The 22895-nt window shown below is 27.9% G+C and overlaps 3 protein-coding genes across 3 annotated transcripts; 2 read left to right on the top strand and 1 right to left on the bottom strand.

The window, feature by feature from the left end:
• Positions 1 to 1497: 1497 nt before the first annotated feature.
• On the top strand, positions 1498 to 12804 carry stas (Transmembrane protein stas). The gene is made up of 4 exons (XM_065508232.1): positions 1498 to 2051; positions 2227 to 2551; positions 9498 to 9626; positions 11547 to 12804. Exons 1-4 carry the CDS (start codon positions 2006 to 2008, stop codon positions 12052 to 12054), a joined length of 1008 nt encoding a protein of 335 aa, XP_065364304.1. The 5' UTR covers positions 1498 to 2005; the 3' UTR covers positions 12055 to 12804.
• Positions 12805 to 16255: 3451 nt separating this feature from the next.
• Paf-AHalpha (Platelet-activating factor acetylhydrolase alpha) lies at positions 16256 to 18017 on the bottom strand. Its single transcript, XM_065508665.1, has 3 exons — positions 17829 to 18017; positions 17419 to 17752; positions 16256 to 17341 (listed from the first exon to the last, which is right to left on the bottom strand). Exons 1-3 carry the CDS (start codon positions 17891 to 17893, stop codon positions 17060 to 17062), a joined length of 681 nt encoding a protein of 226 aa, XP_065364737.1. The 5' UTR covers positions 17894 to 18017; the 3' UTR covers positions 16256 to 17059.
• A 1735-nt stretch (positions 18018 to 19752) lies between these two features.
• Positions 19753 to 21848, top strand: LOC135957551 (zinc finger protein ZFP2-like). The gene is made up of 2 exons (XM_065508325.1): positions 19753 to 20289; positions 20411 to 21848. The coding sequence occupies exons 1-2, from the start codon at positions 19852 to 19854 to the stop codon at positions 21668 to 21670; spliced, it is 1698 nt and encodes a 565-aa protein (XP_065364397.1). The 5' UTR covers positions 19753 to 19851; the 3' UTR covers positions 21671 to 21848.
• The last annotated feature ends 1047 nt before the right edge of the window (positions 21849 to 22895 follow it).

The following is a 22895-nucleotide window of genomic DNA, read 5'->3' on the forward strand; positions in this document are numbered from 1 at the left end:
AATTCATTATGTATAGAATTTATTTCTTTTTATTGAATTTCTTTAAATTTCTTCTTCAAATCCATAACAAAATACCTTTAAAAATTTATTAAATGATTAAATTTTTCTTCAATTAAAATCTAGTACAAAAAGGTTTAAGACAATTTTTTCAATTAATTTGTTTAATGATTTGATTTAACAAAAATTTAATCATTCAAAGTTTGAATAAATTATGTTTTTAATTAACTTTAAAATTAATTCAGATTAAACAAAGGCTTTGGAATGAATCTAAAAAATTAAATATTATGAATGGATTTATGGAATGAAAGGCTGATATTTTTTAATTACGGGTTAAGATTTTAGTGAATTAAGCTCAAATTTTATTAATTAATTCGAAGCTCTGATATTTAATAATTATAACACGAAGTTTTTATATGAAATTTTGCTATAATATGCCTAATTTACAGTATCATTATATATTTCGGGAATACCCGGGAATGTAGAAACAAATTTACCGATTCCCGGGAATCAAAAAAGGTCGGTAATAATACGTATTTTCAACTTTCAAAAATTTACTTACCTAGCGTTTACACATGCAAGTAACAGTTCGAAAAACACAATACATACACACTTTTGCACTAACACAATCACACATGCAGCCACTGCCTACATTTTTTTCGACATTTTCGATAATAATACGTATTATCAACTTTCATCAATCTACTTGCATGTGTAAATGCAAGCTGGAGTCAATCAAACAGCTGATTAGAGTGTCCAAAAAACCGGCAAATTTAAAAAACCGCTTTCCGGTTTAACCGAAAAAGTATGTTTTTGAAAAAACCGGTTTCGATTATTGTCTTTTAAGCGGTTAAGCGGTTTCGGTTTTTGTCTTCAAAAAACCAGTTAACCGGTTTATATTACATTTTTATTTAATGGAAATTTATAATTTTTGAATTCTTTATACAATAATTTTATATATTTTAGGAAATGTGTCAAATGCTACAATTTTCTATAAAATAAATCAATATTTTTAAAAATGGTATCAAGGTTTTTCATAAATATGTTTGAATGAGCTTTAGAAAATATATTTCACTAAAACCGGATTGTCAAAAAACCGAAAAGTTAAAAAAACCGAAATCGATGGAGTTTACAAAGATGAAAAAACCGGTTGACCGGTTTTCGGTGTCGGCTTTGGATACTCTAATCAATATGTACATATTCTATGCTTATTAACAAAATATTTATTTTTTACATAAATAAGTTAAACCGCCACTATTCAATTATCCTCATTATTTTAAGTTTTAATACAGATTTTACTATTTTTTATTTATTTTTTGATGTTTGGTATGACCAATTGTTGTTGAACTGCCACCACCTTATATGAATTCGCCATGGTAACAGTAAAATAATATTAAATTTGTTTAAACATTAAAATCGCTAGATTCGATACGGAAATCTATAATTAACATCACTGTATTTTTTGTAGTTTTTCTCAAACGTCAGTCTCTTTTCAACAAAGCTCTCGTTCGCTTGTTTTAATCAAATTTGTCAAAGATACAAAATATCGCGGAAAAAATTCTTGGAAAATAAATAAAATACCACATTGAAGAAATCATTTAAATGATTTCACAAATGTGTAACAAAAGCTATTAAATAGAAAAATTCCATTTGTGAAAAAAATCGTATGTTTGTGTAGTTGTTCTTAAAAATAAAACAATTAGAGAAGACACGCTAGAACAGAGATTAACTCCAACAACAACACAACAAAAATGAAAAGATAAAAATCAAAAGGAAAACAATACAACAACAAAGATTATTCCCTTTTTTCTATGTATTGATTAAATTTTTTTCATTATTGCGTTTGAAAATTGTTTAAAAAAATAAAAACATTTTATTTCAATTAACGCGGAAGTTAAAAATAAAAAAAATTGTCATAACAATTTAGTCCAAAGAATATAAAAATAATATAGTAAATAAATACAAGTGTTAAACAAAGAAATTTGAACAATACAATAGTAAGGAAAATATGGAATTTGAGACTCCCTTGCTAGCAGAATCGGCGGATATTGTAGGTGAGTTAGTGTTAGTAGATACCTTGAGAAATTAAATAAATAAAATAGACATGTAGTATTTATTACAATTATATTTATATTAAATAATTACAAATTTATATTTTTTTGCTTCTCTTTTATGTGTCGTTCGCCCTTATACATTGTATGTATATTTGGTGTTTTATTGTTGTTGTAGATGTAAGTGAAAAAGAACTTAATGTAAATTACAATACGCTTCTGACATCGTTGTTATCGTCACAACAAACGTCACCTGAAACAATAACTATGTCATCACCATCATTTACCCAACAAAAACGTCAACAACAACAGCAACAATTACAACAACAGGATCAACAACAGAACCAGCAGCAATGTGATAAATCACCGAATATTAAAAAACAGGCCATGTCTGCTGCCGAACGTTCAGCTACTAAAAAATCTCTATTCATTTTAGCTGGAATTTTTGCAACTTCATTAGCGGCTATGTTTTACGTCTATATGATATTTCCCCAATTGGATGAGTAAGTTACCACTGTTATTTTGATTTGATTTTTTTTTGTGTGTGTTTGCTGCTGCCAGTCAATACGTAAATAAAATAAATATAGGGCTAGCATTACGTATCAAAAATGTTATGTATTTATGTAAATATGTATGTACGTTCCTATTTATACACAACCGTTCATTTGCGACCAGACAATCATGACTTGAAATCAAGGTTGTCTACTGTTACCGTTAAGATATATTTACCCTTAAAACAATCTTTCAACTCGACTATCGTTAATACCGCTAACGAAACGACAGCAAACACGTAAACGAAATAATCGACAATACCGTTAAATTTATTGTAATACAAAGCCATTCCAGGCCAAAATATAAATATGTATTACATAGTAATAAATATCCTGAGATATAAATTATACTTAGTAAAAAACAAATATATATAAGATATAGGTATGTGGCCTATTTATTTCTTATATATAAATAGGCCACACGTTTTTTTGTGGTACACTTTTAAGTATGTTATTGTCCACCAATATTGATGAAACTTATATGGTTTAAAAGGTTCTTTTCTCTAGATGTGCACAATTTAATTTATTTTAAAAAAATTCTTTTCATAAAAGTGGTAAAAAGCGTTTTAAATTTGCTTGAAAAACAACAACAACGTGTTAATACACATCTAATACGTGTATTTGTACATAAACGTGAAAAATATTTTTGTGTATACTCAAAAGTAACTATATTTCCGTTATTAGTGGTCGGATTTTGACCACCAGGCGATCTTAGTAACAATTAAAATAAATGGTCCTATTACATTCATACAAACAAAATTAGCTCCCCAGCCAAATATATGTATATTAAAAAGTAAAATATTTATACAAATATATAAGGAAATACAGTCCCAATTAGCGGAAATTCCTGCTTAAACCAAAACCAAAGAAATATAAGGTCAATAAGTTTAAATAGGTAAGTAAGAAGTAGGGTATTTATTCGACTAATGATCGTTCGATTAATCGAATAATTTTCTTACGAATAATTTGAAAATGGCCATTTTCGAATAACGAATAATTCGAACAATTCTATGTATATTTAAATTTATTAAATTGCTTAAAATTTTTCATAATTTCAAATTTAAATAAGTAATAATGACTCACAAAAATTGTATTGTTTCTGAAATTCGGCAAATAACTAAAAGCAAAGGGACTTTCGATCAAGAAGTTACAATTCTAAAAACAAATCTTTCAAAATTTTTAACATAGGACTTGAACTAATGAAAATAAAAGGTACGGAATAATATTTGGTTATTTTAATATTTGTTATTTTAATATTAAAAGAATCGCAATTAACAATCAAAATTTTAACTTAGATTAAAGTGGAGTTGAATGCGATGGAGAATGTGATTTTGAAACGGTCGTCGAAAGTGATATTGAGGATGACATTTATAATGATTACATTGAAATAGATGAAGGCCATGATCTTAAAATATATGTATATAAGTGATGTTATTAACCGCGTACGTAAGTGTTGCAAAATATTTAATAAATCGAATGATAAACACAAATATTGCAAACTAATGTTTTGTTGCAAAAAAAGCATGGAGTACGTCTTATACATGATTTTGAACATCGTTGAACATCTTTGTCTAACATGGTAATGAACTGCCTGACTTCAAATTAGCCACGTTCACTGACAATGTATCAAACCAATTCCATTTATTGTGTAATTCCCCAAGACCACTTTATTAAGCAAAGATTCGGCAACGTTGATAAAGCTTGAGGGTATAATACAATTTGTTATAAATAATTTAGAAATAGTGAATAATTAATTTACTAAAGAATTAGTTACTCAATTTAAACCCCGAATTAATGAACGACATAAAAAAGTTCTTAATACGTTTATATTTTATTTGAATTCAGGTTCATGTCCAACTAGCTCAAATTTTTTAAAGCATAGCTCCAAAACGGAAACTAAAGGCTTTGCTAGTCAATTGTTTTGTAGATTGTTCGGGAGTTAATCTGATCAGAATATTTCTGTTGAAAATTTAATGATGGACTTTGTTTTTTAACATTATCAATACTTAAATTGTTAACTTTAACGTTATTTTTTGTTTTTCTTTAACAATAAAATATTAAAAAAACGTCAAAACTTCATTCTTTACTTTTTTAAAAAAATTTAAATTATTCGAATAATTCGATTAATTTTAAAGGTGTGATCGAATTAATCGAACAAGTTAAAATCTCTCATTCGAATTATTCGTTTTATTCGAACAAGAGAAAAATCGAATAATTCGAATACCCTAGTAAGAAGTCAAAAAGTAATTTATCTAGGGTACCAAAGTAATTCAGAAGTTTAAGACGAAAAAATTGTTGGATTGTGAAAATATGCGAAGCTCATAAGGCAAGCAATTCCAGCAGCGAGCAATCCTAACTACAAAAGATATCTCAAAAATCTGCCTAAAGATTCTAGGAATAAAAACCTGAGGATTTCTAGCAGATCTCAAAAAGACAAATTTATTACATAAGGTGGAAGGAAATCTCCTACTAATAACATTATGAAACAACGCTAAATTTCTATATTTAATAAAATTAAAAAATGAGTAAATTAAATTTAATTAGCTTTTTTCAGAATACATAAATAAAAATTAAACAAAATTGCTTATATAAATCTGACCAATAAATCAGGATTTACAATATAGATTTGTAATGATTTCCAAATTTGTTGATACTCGAATGATTCCATTATATCTATAAATTTTTTTTAAGTTATAGCAACAGATTGTCAATTGGCAAAGAATTGCCAATTTGCACTTTTGCGCTTGTAATAACCGAATTTTTATCACTCAAATACAATTTATGTAGCCACAGAATAATTCGGTCAAATTGAAAGTATATGTTCTTAAAGGAATTATAGAATGCCTAACATTGCAACTTCTAAGCGTTAATAGCTTGAGACTTTAAGACATTCTCAAAAATTACTCCCCGAAGGTTATTAATAATCTGAAATGAGGCACAAATATTAATTAATGTTCTCTTTTCGGATGAATCCAAATACAATTTAAGTGGTAGTGATGGGAGAACATTTGTCTGACGTCCGAATGAAAATAGACTGGACCCCATCTAGGTACACAAATAAGACCGCAAAGTTTGGCGGTGGCTAAATTATGGTGTTTTACTGTTTCTCAGGGAAAGATATGGGTCCAATTCATATAACAGGTAATATTACTGGCATCGGATACAGATTAATTTTAATGACCCCAAACACACCTCTAAGGTTGTAACCGAGTGGTTACGTGTTTTAAAGTGTCCTGGCATATCGCCGGATTTCAATCCCATAGAAAACCTATAGCAAATTATAGACCGGCTAGAAATTATACCACGAAGGAAGCTTTATCAGGTGCTGTTATAAGGGAATTGCAAAGACGATCGATTCTTTAACTGGTTCATTGTATCGTCGTAACGCTAAAATAAGGTTAAATGTGATAAATAAATGTATGATTTCGATATTGAATTTATATATACATACATATATATTTTTCTGTATATTTTTTTTCTCTTTAATTTACATTTACGCTGCTTTTTGCAAAAACTCTTTCATCTAACTTGTTACTTTTTAGTCTTGGGAACCAGTTGTAAATTATTATTCAGGAGTATATATTTGTACTATAAGTTTATTGGCCTCAAACGGCTTTTATATTACTGTTTGAAATACAATAAATAAATATCGTTATCGTTCACAAACTGTTTAGTAAAGGTAGCTAGTAGCCCTGATAAATACATATGTATATGAAAAACAGAAATTAATAAGCTTCGAGTTCAAAAACGTTAATTTTGTTGTTATGGAAATTTTGTTTACGCTGCATGTTTGCTTAATAATAAATAAATAAAAAAAATGTCCAAATTTGTTTGTTCATCTGTTGTGATGAAAGCAGCAATTTATAAAATTCTAGCTTTTTCATGATATTTTAAACAGACAATTTAAGTGAAATACAATACATAATAATGAAATAATTTTATGATAAAAAAAATTATTTGTGAAATACAATAGTTAAATATGTAACAATGATTTAATAAAAAAATATTTAGATTAATTAAAATCAACTAAATTTAAAAACTATTACAGTAATTTTAATTTTAATTTTATAAATTTGACCACTTTGTAATTCACATATTGCAACCAACAACAAAAATCATACGTTTTCCCAAGTTCAATGTGAAAATGAAAAAAAAAAAGATTCTGACAAATGCGATTTCCACTAAATGTTTGCTGTTATATCTCACCCCTTCCTTATTTGAATTGCGCTTCACCGTCTATTGCCAGCAACGTCTCGACGTCAACAATAACAAAACAAAGTTTTCTAAGATCGTTGCTGTTGGCAACAAAATGCACATTTAGGTATTCTTAAAATGCCAACGTTTCTCTTTGTCAAACAATTGTGTGAATTTAGAATTAATTTGAAACAAAAAAGCAAAAGTCATCATACTGAAAAAGAAATATTAAACAAATTTATTAAAAAAAAAAAAAAACTTAAAAAATATGCATCAATGGCTTACCATTAATATGTGTTATTTTTGATGCATGTTAGACACACATTTTTTACATTTTAAAAAAGAGCCAGATGTGTTTTAAATTTTACAATAATAATTCAAATAACATCTTTAGTGAAAAAGCCCAGTACACATTCGGTAAAAGTCATGAACATCTTTATGATCACAACGACTTTCTAATTAGGAAATACATGTATGTTCGTAAAAACAAAAATCTTTTTATTGCATCTGTTATAAATCGTATGACTTGTGAAAAATTATGAAATTTATTTACAATTAAATTAAAAAATGTTAATTGACTTTTGGCATATTTCAATGTTAAAACAAAAAAAAAAATAATCATCATTTAGCAATTGAAAAGATACACCTGTACTGAAATATTCTTGTATTTTTCATGTAATTTAATTAAAATAAACTCCCTATTTTGTTTAATTTTTTTTATAACAAAATTACGAAATTTGTTTTGTGTGGTGTTTTTTTTATTTTTATTAAATCACACCATACGTGTACTATATAAATGAATGTTTCTTTTATTTTTATTGTATGTGTGTCTAGTATTTAATATAAAAAAGCACACTTTACTGGCACAATTTACAATTAAATACGGCAAGCTAAACAAAATAAAAAAATTAACAATAATGTTGAACAAAAGCACTTAACAGATGCGTATCAATTTTATTTGTTTTGGTTGCAATATATTTTTTAATGTTTAAAGTACTTAACCAGACAAATCTTTATTTAAGAAAGTTTAAATTATTTAGTGATAGTCTATACAAAAAATAGATGCATACTGAAATAAGGGATCCACTTATTTTCAAGATCATTTAAATGCGGATACTCTGGATCATGACTCCACAAAGTATACAAATTTTGGATCGTTATAGATAGCCATGTCCGTCTGTCTGTTGAAATCAACTCTCCTAAGATCCCCAATAACTTCCAAACATGATTGTTGTTACATCAATATATCGAGTATTCTCAAGGTTCAGTTGCTATTTATAATTGAGAAAATGTTTGAGATATTTTTCACCAATTTAAATTTTTTTTATCAAAATATATCACCAATTTTTTTTAGCTAAAAGTTTTTGTTTCACCAAAAAAATACAATAGCTTAAATTATGGTTTGGTTTTGTCTAAATTTAGAGATTTTGGTAATTATTTGAACTATTTATTTTATATAATTTGAAAGAAAATTTTTAATTTGGCTCAAGTCCATTTATTATAGTCACTCTGTAATAATTCAAAGAATAGCACTATATTTTGAAAATAATTAGATAATGTTGAGTTAAATTTTGAAACATATACTGTGGCTCACAGCTTATTTCATGCATATGACTTTTTATAAAAGATTTCGTTATATTTTTATAATTATCTTACATATTAAAAAAAGAACACCGACCGAACACCGAAATTTCAAGAAAAATAACCTCTCAGCTTAATTCGTGCACATATTAAATTACTAAATTAATTTATTACAAACAATAAATTAAAACAATTTTATTAATATTTTAAAGAAAATTAATATTTTGTGTGATCCCTTTTGTTTTAAAATTGATTTAAGTCTAGATTGCATAGAGTTAAACAGTTTTTGTGTATATTCCGTCGTTATCTTCTGCCATTCGTGTTGAAGTGCATTTTTTAAGTCCTGATTATTATTTATCTGATGTTTTCTAATATTTTTCTCAAGAAAACTCCACAAATTCTCGATAACATTGAAATTTGATGGTTAAGCTAGAGTTTTAAAGATGTGGGGACAGTTAAAAATAAGCCATGTTCGTCCAAGTTGCGACTTATATTTTGAGTCATTGTCATTTTTCTTGAAATTTCGATTTTATGTTAAATATTTTTTATAAATGAATTGTTTTTTGTAAATACAATAATAATACCATATTTTCAAATATTTGTCGGTGTTCTTTTTTTAATATGTAACATAATTATAAAAAATATAACGAAATCTTTTATAAAAAGTCTTATGCACGAAATGAGCTGTGAGCCACTGTACGTAAATACCCTTATATCTATTACGTATAATGATAAAATGATCCCATTAAAATTATCTCATGAAAACTACGCATCTGTTCTATTAACATTGAATGCTCAAGTGTATGATTTATTATTAACAAATACCCCGTTTATAATAAATACAAAAAAACATGCGATATGTTTATTTCCTCTTTGTGTGAGAATCTACAAAATAAACAAAACGATTTGATAGATTTAAAGTTGCACACTAACAAATCCCATTGTAAATATCAATTTTCTCTATCTCACATTCTTCTATATATCTCTCCCTCTCTCTCTCTTTACTTTCGTCTGACTATATCGGTTGTAGTAAATTTGTTTTTATATTTACATATTTTCTAAATTTAATTTGATTAATTGTACAGTTCATGTTAATTAAAACAATATTTATTTTTTATTACAGATCCGAAAAACAACACATGAAAATTCCACGTGATATACAAGATGCTAAAATGTTGGCCAAAGTATTGGATCGCTACAAGGATATGTACTATTTTGAAGTCATGTTTGGTGTGGTCGTCGCTTATATATTGTATCCTTTTTTCAAACCCAACGATTGTTCATAATTTTTGTTTCAATTTAAGTTCAACAACTTTGTATAGATTTTTTGAATTGGTCTCTGATAATTTGTTTTTAGATTGGTTTAAAAACATTAAGTTAGACCTTAAACTTAATTTATTAAATATTGAGTTCGATAAGAACGTTTTGTACTTTACACTAAAAGGTAAAAACGTGAAAATTAAACAATTCTTATCAAATTGGTGGCTACTGTTTTCTGTTTAATATTTGTCATATTGTATAATATGCCCATTCTAAAAAATCTGATAAGATAATTAAATTTAATTCTATTCACTTTATAATAATATCGTAAAATATTGTATTAAATTAACCTTGACCTCTTTTTATGTCGGTTTTCGTTTAGTTTTATGGTTATTGTTTGCAAACAGATATACATATGTATGTATATATTATGCTTTCTAAGCACATATTGCATTACTGTCAATACATTTGTTCATATAACGTCACGCGAACCCACAAAAATAAAAAAACACGACTTTCATATATGTAAGTTTTAATTAACATACAATTTGCCCTTACGAATTAATACGGCTTCACTTTATATAGTCATGTAGTGTAGACGCGCGTAGTTGTCGTCTGTATATATAAAAAAGCTTAATAAAATATGTTTCAAATTTTCTTCAATTCAAATTTATTACAAACTAGCTTGACCCGGTGCGCTTCGCTACCCCTGTCGTAACATAAAAAATGTGAAAGGATTTTATAAAAAAAATTCATATAATTGTTGTTAGTTCTTCAAGATACTCCAAAAAATTTCTTATTAATTAAAATGAGAAGTGAAAAGGAGGCAATATATTAAAAACTTAAAATTTCCGAGTTTTACCAGGAATTTTTGAATTTTTTTCTTCACAAACTATCTCCTGAAAATTTCGAATCGAATAAAAAAATCAGCCAAATCGCTACAGCCGTTCTCACGTGATGCATGGACCACTTCATTTTTATATATGTATATGTATATACATATATAGGCTTAAGTTAATTTTTTCAATTCATTTTATTGCTCGGTTGCTATTTAAAATCGACAAAATCTGCCCATATAAGGAAAAAACCAGGACAACCTCGATTTGTGGCCTATTTTAGATCTATATCTGGATTACTAAATATAGACAATATGGATATCTAATGATAGATATTTCAAAGTCCATTGCAACGATGTATATAAGGCTAAGTTGAAGTAAGCTAAGTAAGTTGAACTTATAATGGCTCAAAATCGGGAAAAATATTTTTTAACCCGAATTTTTTTTTCATAAAAAAAATTTTTGAGGTAAATATTATTTCAAAAAAAAAATTTTTAAAAATTAAAAATCAACAAAAAATTTGGAGAAAAAAATTAAAAAAAAAAATTCGAAAAAAATTTATATTTTGTTTAACTAAAAATATTTAAAAAAAAATTTATTTAAAAGTATAACCTGGTGAAGGGTATATAAGATTCGGCACAGGCGAATATAGCACTCTTACTTGTTTAATTTCGAATTAGAATTAGGTTTTGTAATATGTAATTGAAGGTAAAATTTGATTTTGTGAGAACTCCATTCTTCAAATATTTTTCTTGGATTCAAACTTATATTCAGATTTGAGAGAGATTTTGAAATAACAATTAATATTTAATTTCAAATAATTGTCCATCGATTTAGGCATATACTTTATCGAGTTGAAAAATTGAATATGAACTTCAAACTCAAACGTTTGTATTGTTCGACCGAACATTCGGTTTTGGTTTAGTAGTGCAAAAATCGGTCGAATACCAGTTTAAGCACTTATCAAAATTTTGTATAGTTATAATGGTATACTTTGGTTATAATTATAAAAATTCTCTGTATAATTTAAATGTTTATCTTTTACTGTGGTTTTCTTTAATTGTTTAATTTTTTAGCCTTCAAACTTTTGCCATTCCAGGATCTTTGTTTCTTTCCATTTTGCTTGGATTCCTTTATCGTTTTCCCATTGCTCTGTTTCTTATATGTTTCTGTTCAGCACTGGGCGCCACTCTGTGTTACTGCCTTTCGAATTTAGTTGGACGTCGCTTGATACGACACTTTTGGCCGAAAAAAATAAATGAGTGGTCCAAACATGTGGATAAACATCGTGACAGTTTATTCAGCTACATTTTGTTCCTGCGCATGACACCAATTCTACCCAATTGGTTTATTAATCTGGCGTCGCCAGTCATTGGAGTACCCATGTATACATTTGCATTTGGAACATTTTGTGGAGTAGCGCCACCCTCGGTATTGGCCATTCAAGCGGGAAAAACTTTACAGAAAATGACTAGTTCGAGTGATGCTTTCTCGTGGACCTCGATGGGTGTTTTGACGCTGTGCGCTTGCTTGTCGCTAGTACCGGCTCTATTGAAAAACAAACTAAAAAAGAAAGTAGAATAAACTCCATACAGATGAAATGGTCGTGGAAGATGAAAATAATTGCAAATGTGAATGTAGAAAAGAAAAAAAGCTGATGTAGTGCTAAATTTAAATATGTATTATGTATTTGGAATAATGTCTAATATAAAACGAAGGAGTGATTTTTTAAGTGTTTATAAGTTACAATAAATTTAAACTTATTTTTGTTGTGTTTTTTTCACATTTTGTTCATATGTCTTAAAACGAAGCTTATTCCAAATGTAAACAAATTACTTTATTTTATAGATAAGTATTTACTGCAATAATATAGATTTAATTTGAATTAGTACTACTTACGAACATATATGATGTCCGATAGTAAATATACAGAGGTATTTTAACAAGATCAGCCTAATTGATTTTATATACATATTCCAAAAATTTATTTTCTTACAAATTTATATTTTATTTACATTTTTTTTTGCTTGCTTTAGTTTAAATTATGTTTTCAAATAAATTTAGTATGTATACATCTCTATAATTTATTATCTCGCAGTATTTAATATATTATTGCTATAGTTTAGTTTTATTCCATTTTAAATACACTTATTCTTGCTATGCTCCTCAACTTTTTTTTATCCCTTATAATTTTTTTTTTATTAGTTTTATTTAATTATAAAAAGTAACAAATTTGCCAATATTATAATTATTATAATTTCGTTGTAGTTAGTTTTATACAAAATGGAAAATTTATTTATAAAAAAAAAGAAATATACATACATATTAAAATAACGCCAACACTTTTTTTTAAATTTATAATTTGGAAAGATTGAAAGTTTATTGAATATTTAAAAAAATTATTAAATTAATTAAAATAAGTACTTATCGAAGCCAACGGAAAATCAAAAGTTTTATATTTAAATACTTCCCGTTAATACTTCATACTTGTACGATTTATCGCAACGTGTATTACTAGCATTAGTTGTTTTAGTTTTTAGTTGCTGTTCGGATTTTAAAAGTTGTTCGAAGAACATGCTATTTTTCTCACGGTTAGATCTCGGAAACCAATTGGAATTTTGTTTTCCTGTTTTCTGCACAATTGTAGATATAGTAATCTTCAGAAATAATACTCCTCATAATATTCATTTAGAACATTATAATATTGGAAAAATCTTTTTTCACATTTCCCAACATGTTTCAAAAGGCAAAAAAAACATGAATTAATCAATATCCATTGAAGTTGATGCATTACTTTAACTGCCTGTTTCTCTAAATGCGATCGAACATTTTCTTTCGTATTTTATATTGAAAACAACAAAGAAATTTTAAATATATTTGTTTTGAATTTAAAATACGAAAGAAAATGTTCGTTCGCATTTAGAGAAACGGTGTAATTAGGAATTTGGTGCCTAAACCTAATTCATGAGAATGTAACCACTTTAAAGTCCGGCCGGATTTTTATTAATACGAACGGAACTTATAACATGTCTCATTATATTTTCGAATTTAAATCGTTTTTTTTCAACGGAAAGTGATCAAAAACTCAAAATTCATACTCATAAATTTGTACTGCATACTTTAGGGAGCTTTTTTTATTACAGTTGACTGGACTCAAAAAAAAATTCCGAGTTTTACCCCGAATTTTTTAATTTTTTTTCTTTACATCTCCTGAAAATTTCGAATCGAATAAAAAAAAACAGCCAAATCGCTCCAGCCGTTCTCACGTGATGCCATTACATACATGGACCATTTAATGTTTATATACATACATAAGTATATAGTTTCTCAAAAATGTTTGGAAAAATCGGTACAACGTATTTGGACAAAGATATGCGGAAATACGTTGACCCATCAGAGAACATCTGCTGTTAATAACATGATATGACCGAAACTAATGGATCTAAAAATACGAAATTTGTTCCGAATATTTTATAAAAATATAATGATATAAATGTTAGAAAATTGTTTATTTAAAAAAAATTTTTTTGGTCAAGTTGTAGAAAAATCGTATGTGTTCGTGTTGAATATGAATGAATTGACACAGTTGAATAAAACACACTTATGTGTTAAAACAGTCCTCTTGCATTCACATTTGTGGAAATATTTGAAAAAATAATTGACAATCACATGGAATTTAGCAAACAATTTTTGTCTTAATTACCTGGCCACCACTGTACATATATCGAAGACTCTCCTGTCAAAGTCCTAACTGAGTTGCCAAAAACGTATGTAGTGGGAATGAATTAGTCATAAAACTACATGAAAACAGAAATTAAAGAAATTATTTTTTTAGTTGAGTTTTTTTTACTTTACTTTTGTTTTAAGTAAGTTTAAATGCAAACGGACGTAACTACATTTTTATTGTTTTTACAGGACGCGTTATAAAATTGTTCAATCAATCAAAAATTCGATTTTGAATTTTTGTGTAGTTACGTCCGCTTTCATTTAAGGTGACGATATGTACATATGTGTTTTCTATTTAACGCGATTTTTAGGTCCCAATTTCTTTTTTGTTATAAGACTGATGTATTGTTTTACGCGAAATAAAAAATTATTGGCCACACAAAAGCATTTCGTTCTAAATTAGAACCTCGTTTTACGCGAATTTGATTTACACGCTATTTTTTTGGGCCCAACAAACCGCGTAAATGGAGGCCTATCTGTATGTGTAATTTTTTGAATAATTATTTTCTTTGATTTTTTTTTTAGTTTCCGCTCTATGTATATTTCTCAGTTTATTATGGACAATAAGTGAACAAATCTTGAGTAAATCATTTATGTATAAACTAAAATCCAATTATATATAGATGATTTACAGTTTCAATAGTAACTGTCTATTTAAATGTTACATATGGATCATATTATTGATGTTTTTTATGTTTTTTACAAACATTTTCAAAAATTTAAATACTATTTTAATCAGAGACATAACTGTTATAAGAAATATCTAAAAAAAGTTATCAATAACTGTTATATTGTAAAAATAAATTTTTGTTTCTTTAAATAATAGTTATTCTCAATGAAAATAAGTTTTGCTTTTCAATAAGTGTTATTCATAATAAATATTTTTTTACGTTACTCATAACTTTTATTTTCGATTTATATTTTTTTGCGTTGCCTAATAAGAGTTATTTATAATAAATATTTTTTTTCGTTACTCATAACTTTTATTTTCGATTTAACTTCACCTGAAGTATCTCCACTTCAACCAATATCCGATTTTCTGATTGACGAATCGACGAATTTAAATACGTCATCGTTGTTCGGACCGTCAATTAGAGAACTTGAAGTGGATTTATCTTCTGAATATGACAAAGGCAATACATCGCGAGAGTTATTAGCAGCTAAAGCTGAAATAGAGAGCTTTAAACCTATGAGACTGGACGTAGAAGCCGATTTGTTGCAATATTAGGAAGAGAAAAAGGATACTTTTGTTATTTTTAAATAAATTGGTTCATATTGTCTATGCACTGCCGGCTAAACGGCTTTCTGTTGAAAGAACATTTTCTGCTTTGCGTATTTTGTTGACTGAGAAAAGATGCAACTTCATAATTAAAAAACACACAATAAAAAACATCAATCTCATACCTAGCTTATTTTTTGCGACTTTAAAGGTTAAATTCAATGTATGTACTAATAAATGCAACCAAGGTGTCGAAAGAAACTTCTTTTGAGTTATGAGCAACGAAAAAAATATATTCTTTAGAATAACTCTTATTAGGCAAGTTAAAAACATACAAATTGAAAAAAAAAGTTATGAGCAACGTAAAAAAATATAAATCGAAAATAAAAGTTATGAGCAACGTAAAAAAATATATATTATGAATAACACTTATTAGGCAACTTAAAAATATATAAATCGAAAATAAAAGTTATGAGCAACGAAAAAAAATATTTATTATGAATAACTCTTATTTGAAAACGTAAAAATTATTCATTGATTTATGCCTAACTTTTTCAGTCTCAAAAAATTTAATAACAGTTATTTTTGGTCTCTGATTTTAATTTATTTTTGAAATATGTTTGTATGTAAAAAAGCGTAAGTCGACAACTGTGAAGATTTTTTTCACATTAAAGGTTTTGGAGGTTCATTATTTTTATAAAAAAAAAAAATAATTTTCTTGGGTAAAAAAATATTTAATTTATTTACATTTTGTACAGAACTCACCAAATCCAAGATTACCGAACATCATAAAATAATAAATTCCCATTTGGTGCGAATTCTAAGAAAAATAATACACTATTTATGAGTTTTGCAATAAAAAAAGTTATATTTATTTCCATTTAAATTTAGACAATTGCTCTTCTCTTTTTTGTGTTCTGCGTGTTTAATTATTTTCAAACACAGATAATAGTTAGGGTCTATCTATGATGTATGTATATTTAAAATTGTGATTGAGTACAAATTTTTGCAATCTAAATTACTAAGTAAATTTAAATAAAAAACTTAAAAATATATATTACTTTGGAATGGATACACTAATAAAACCTTCAAGTTGTAAGAGTAAGTAGTTCTTTTTCTGCGTTTTTGTTATAAATTCGAAATATTTAAATTAAGCATTCAAAAATATCAATCATCATTACCAAGGCAAATTAATTAGCCTTGATCATTACTATCAACATGTTTTACAGCTTAAACTAATTTGGTTAAAAGCTAAAATATAATTGCAGTACGTACATTCATTAAAAAAAAGAAAAGCTAAACAGACTTTTGAGTTCGAAATGCTGAAATGGTTTGAGAAATGGAATTTTTTTTCTTGGTTTCTTTAAATAATGATAAACTTAAATAATTAAAAAATGTAAATACAAATTTGCAAAGCAAATTTTAGCATAAGGAAACTTAGTTTTTATAAAATAATAAAAAAATGGGATGTGATTAAAAAATCTAAAAATGGATTTTTTCATAATTATAAAAATATAGTAAAATGACTGATAATATAAAAAAATAATTATTTAGAGCGGCGCTGCATGTGAACATAATAATAATTATAGTAGTTACAGTGTTAAAACGAAAGTAACTTGTTGAGAAGGGACAAATCAAAACAAACTATTCAGATGGTGTGAGATCACGTTCCTGTTCATTTTCATTGAGTATTTGAGACAGTAAGTCATGTACTGGTTCAAAGACCTTTTTGGCTCCTGTATTTGTAAGATTCTTATAATCGAACATATCATGATGACTAATTGAATCGTCCATCTGTACTAGACCTTTTGCAATGTCCACAGTTTGTACACGATTAAGACCCACAACTTTCTCTTTAATAAGACTATTGACTTGAGCATTTTTATCACGTAATTTATTCGGTTGATGACCACGAGGTAGTAGAGACTGCAAGAAAAAAATTTAAAAAAAATTGTTGCATGAGAGAGGAGAGGGAGAGTGTTTCAACGTTTCAGCTAACTTACAGGTAAAACGATATAAGCATCGGGTAATTTTGAACGTATACTCTGTATGATTTCATATATTCCATCAGCAATTTCTTCCGGTATATTGTCGACGTTATTGGTGCCAACATGTAGAACTACAATTTTTGGTTTAACATTGTCTAATTCGCCGTTTTCCACACGCCACAATACATTTTCGCAACGATCACCACGTATGCTGAAGTTAAGGCAATGCATGGGTGCGAAATAGTCATGCCATGTTTCCGTGTCCTGCAATGTCTCCAATATGCAATCGCCCAAGAATATGACATCAGGATCTTTTTCACGGCACTCCGAAATAAAGCGTTTGTGTATACTAAATAAATATAAGGAAAATATATTTTTATTTACAATTAAAACCAAATAACTAAGAAAATTGTACGAATTTTTACCTTAGCCATCTATCATCGCCTTCATTGTCTTTTCGTTGGGTGGCGACCGTACAAGGATTCATCATGTTTTCTTCTATTTTGTTTTTTAGTTATATTGTATTCAAAACGCGGTGGTTTTATATTTATTTGACTTAAGTAGGAGTATAGAATTTCAGAAAAAATTTGCAATAAATTAAAAAAAAATTGTAGTAATTTTTTTTGCAAGCTGACGACAAAAATGACAAAATCACAAATTCTTCTTCTTCTAAGTGTTAATGGCTAATCACAGCAAATTGATAGCATTAAAATTGCAATTACAGCATTTTACAGTGAACACTTGAATGAAGTGGTTATGAAATAAAAAAAAATATGATTTCGATATTATTGCATATTTGAAAATTTCTTTTCAAAATTTCTATGTTTACCAAAATTTTAAATAAAAAAAAAAAATTTTTAAAAAGTGGCTTTCATCCTATTTTTTTGGAATATCTTGTCAGTTTTAGCAATTTTCCACACATCCCTCAAAAATAGGAGCTATTATTATAGGAGCCAAGATTCAGTTACAATATTCATCTGGCAGGTTTGATTAATTGGAAATTTACTCATCAAATCTAGCGTTTTCCATGAAAAAATCAATTTTGTATTGTTTGAACAATCGATATTTTGCTGGAAATATTATATATGGGCTTAAGGCTCAGTTATATTTTTTTCCGATTTTATTTATTTATATTTATTTCATCATCATATTTATTTTATATATTTAATATTAATACAATATTTTAAAATTAAATAAATCAAACACACATTTTTTACATTAAAATTGTATAAAATGTCAAAAATCAAAAAAACTCTAAATTCGAAATGTCAACTTTTAAATATTCGAAAAAAATCGATAAGTCGATTTTAGTTTTAACCGTTAAACCCTTCCGTAAATCTAGTGATTTTTAAATTAAATTTTATATATCCAAGAACTTTATATATGTATATCCTTCACCTTCGTGAGAAGGGTATATATAAGTTTGTCATTCCGTTTGTAATTTCCACAATATAATTTTCCGACCCTATAAAGTATATATATTCTGGATCCTTATAGATAGCGGAGTCGAATAAGCCATTAACGTCTGTCTGTTGAAATCAATTTTCTGAAGACCCCAGATATCTTCGGGATTCAAATCTTCAATAATTCTGTCAGGCATGCTTTCGAGAAGTTTCCTATTTAAAATCAGCAAAATCGGTTCACAAATGTCTGAGATATGAGGAAAAAACCAGGACAACCTCGAATTTTCAGCTATATCTGTATTACTTCATTCATTAATATAGACAATATGGATATCTAATGATAGATATTTCAAAGACCTTTGCAACGACGTATATAAGGCCATAAGAAGTTGGGCCTACAATGGGACAAAATCGGAAAAAATATTTTTTAAGCCGAATTTTTTTTTTCACCAAAAAAAAAATTTAAAAACAAAACATTTTTTTTAAAATTTAGAAAAAAAGAATTTAAATTTAAAAAATTTAAAATAACAACTCAAAAAAAAAAATTCCCCAAAAAATGAAAAAAACAACTGGAAAAAAAATGTTGTTTACCTAAAAATATTTAAAATTTGTATTTTGAAGTATAATTTGGTGAAGGGTATACAAGATTCGGCACATCCGAATATAGCTCTCTTACTTGTTTTTCATATAAAAATGATTTAGTTTAAATTTATAGCACCCTACTAGAAAGTTACAAGATTATTTTTTTTAAAAGTCTACTTAAAATTTTAAACTAAAGATATTACAATAAAGGTGAACAAGAAGCTATTTAAAATATAATTTTAAAATTGTACGAATAAGTCATTGGTATACCATTGTACTTTTTAGTGTCGAATTGTACCAGAGAAGCACAATTGTACCAGCTATCTCATCCCTGATAAAACCAATATACAAATAATAAAAATTGATTACTACATATTTGTATAAAAAAATGAAAATATATTCAACAAAAAATCAATAAGTGCTTATTAAATTCTACAAAAGAAATACAACTAATAGCGTAATTATGAGCACTATTAGCCATAAAAATCTACAAGAACTATGTCGTGCATGTTTGAGGAGTCTAAAACACAACAATCTAAATACAAGCGAAAGTAGTAATTTTGCTGATAGTGAATGTAATGCTGGAACATCTAGTTTAAATAGTTTATTATTGCCCAATTTGTGTAAATTGTTCATGTTCCTAACCTCGTATGACGTGAATAATGAATATGACGACTTTCCGAAACGTTTATGTGAGTGGTGCTATAGTCGTCTATTGGATTACGATGAATTCCGGAAGTCGGCCGTAAGAAGTACAGAAATGTTGTATGAAAAATGGAATACCAGCAGGACGGAAGAATCAGAACCAGTGGATGACAGTAGAGAAGCAAAACCATGCATTCAACTGCTTCAAAACATTAAGGATGAGGAGAATGTGGAGGAGAATGATGATGATAAATTGGTAAGAATGTAATCATTCCATTTTGATTTAACGTAAATTTTGATTGAAATTTAATTAGTCATTTCGGCTTGTTATACTCTTACAATTTTCAATTGAAATGAATAAATGACTATATTTTAAGCTTTTGCCGGAATTGGCCAATATGCCTTTGTATATTAAACCTGAACCAGTTTTTGAAGCAATGGATACCCAGTTTATATTACCATCTTACCTTGAGGAAGGTGAAGTTAATACCGATCAAATATCATATGAATCCTATGATACCGAAGAAGATGCCGATGATGAAGAGCTACTACTACCGAACGGCGCTGCAAATAATTCCAGTCCTTCTATTAACAGCTCCGAAGGAAAGGTAGTACTGTCCAAAAGAGATCGAGATCGAAAGTCGCTACACTGTAATGCCTGCAATAAACAGTTCTACAAACAGGTTTATTTGGATGCCCATGTTCGGGGAACTCATTTGGGACAGGAGAAGCCATTTCAATGTTCAAATTGTACCAAAGCATTTACACGTTACAATCAATTGTTTCTCCATATCAAATCGAAGCATATCGAAATGCTTTTCCGTTGTGATTATGAAAATTGTGATGCCTCTTTCGCCGTTGCCATCAAGTTGAAGATGCATCGCCAAGTCGCTCATAATTCCTCAGAAGAACTTATTCAGCAAGACTACCAAGAAGAAGAAGAATATGAAGAAGCAGAGCCTGACAATTTGGAACTTGAAATGGATCATATTTGTTACTTGTGCAGACGTAAATATAGTTCTAAACGTGCCCTTAGAGAGCACATAAAAAGACACAAAAAGATCAAAGAACATGTTTGCAAAGAGTGTGGTGTGGCAAAAGTAACACGTACCGAGTTAGTTACCCATATGCGCACACATACACCCAACTTGGAGAAATTCCCTTGTCCTCAGTGTCCTCAAGTATTTAATCATAAAAATGCTATATCACGTCACGTTAAAGTCATCCACGAAGGCCTCAGACGGTTTCCCTGCAACTATTGCCCCAAACGTTTTGGAACGCGAAATTCTCAAGTTTGTCATGAACGTTTGCATACTGGCGAACGACCATTCATTTGTGAAATTTGCGAAAGAGGTTTTGTGCAACCCGAGGGTCTTAGGTCTCACATGAAAAATCATAATAAAAATTTACGCAAACACGTTTGTAAATATTGTTCACAACGCTTTATAACATTGAAAAATCTTGTGGATCATGAACGGCGACATTTAGGCGATAAACCACATATTTGTAATATATGCAGCAAAGGTTTTTATAGCGAAACAGATTTAAAGAATCATCGCAGCACACATTTAGAAGCAGCAGCTGGCTCAGATCAACTAGAAATTGCTGTCGAGAATGAATCAGAAACATTTTTATAGAGTAAAAGGATGCAAATTTGATGGCACAGTTAATATATTAACATCCAACTTAATTGAATTTGTTGATTGTATGGCAAATGGGTGTTTTAAATTCATATATCTAACCCTTATGTAATTGTTTAAAATAATGTAATATTTATGAAATAAATAATATAACAAATAAATGTATAAAATGGTACAGGACGATGTGCATTATTAAAATTAGACATACAAATAGTTTTCAATACAGGCAATAGATATTTTATACATGAAGCTTACAGAGTCAAAAACCCTAAGTCTGTTGTCAAAAAACTTAGTAATACATGTAAAATTTACATTGTAAGTCAATGAATTTTGTTGTGTCTAGCCATAAGGTAACATAGAGACGAGACGTAATTGTTAAAAACCTAAGTCTGGCAAAAGTTGTTACGTTTTTGTGCTTAATTAATTATGTATTGATAACTCTCCACCAAAAAAATTATAATTAAATTAAAAACATGTTAAGACTTACTTAAAGGTAATTTTAGTGCGGAATTTTGGTTTTTCAAGTTTAATAAATAAACTAAACCGTTTTTGAGATACGCGAACCTCCTCCATTTTCGAAATAACGGTATATCTCGAAAATACGAGCTAACATAAAAAAACGGTTAGCACCACTGAATTCAGCGTATCCGAATTAGTTTAACCCACTGGGTGTCCCACTTGTAATTATATTTTTAACTTATTTTATGTATTTTTGTAAAAGAAAATAGTACAAATGGCCACTAATGCTTATCATTTTCGTAAAAATACCAATTTCATTAGCTTTTATAAATAAAATTGTTACTAATACCTATAAAAATTGTTAACACTAACATTTTCCCCAGAAATGTTTGTATTTGAATATCATGGTAACACTTTATCGTTATTAATAAAAAAAAAAAAAAGAATTTGGTTTCAATTTTGTACTTATTTATATACTTTTATTTAGGATTACTGCTTTGTAATATATATATATTTATTGGCCAAGAATGGCTTTTTATATTACTATGAATAAAAATAAAATAAAAAAAAAAGTGTCGAAAATCACTGTCCACCTAAATTCAGTAGGCAGTGAGCTGCAGGTCGTTGCATGTGTGATTGTGTTAGTGCAAAAGTGTGATTGTATTGTGTTTTTCGAACTGTTACTTGCATGTGAAAACGCTAGGTTACTTGCATGTGTAAACGCTAGGTTACAGTTACAAAATGAACTTTTACTTGCATATGT

The sequence above is a fragment of the Calliphora vicina genome, chromosome 4 (assembly GCF_958450345.1).
Source record: "Calliphora vicina chromosome 4, idCalVici1.1, whole genome shotgun sequence".
NCBI classification, from domain to species: Eukaryota; Metazoa; Arthropoda; class Insecta; order Diptera; family Calliphoridae; genus Calliphora; species Calliphora vicina.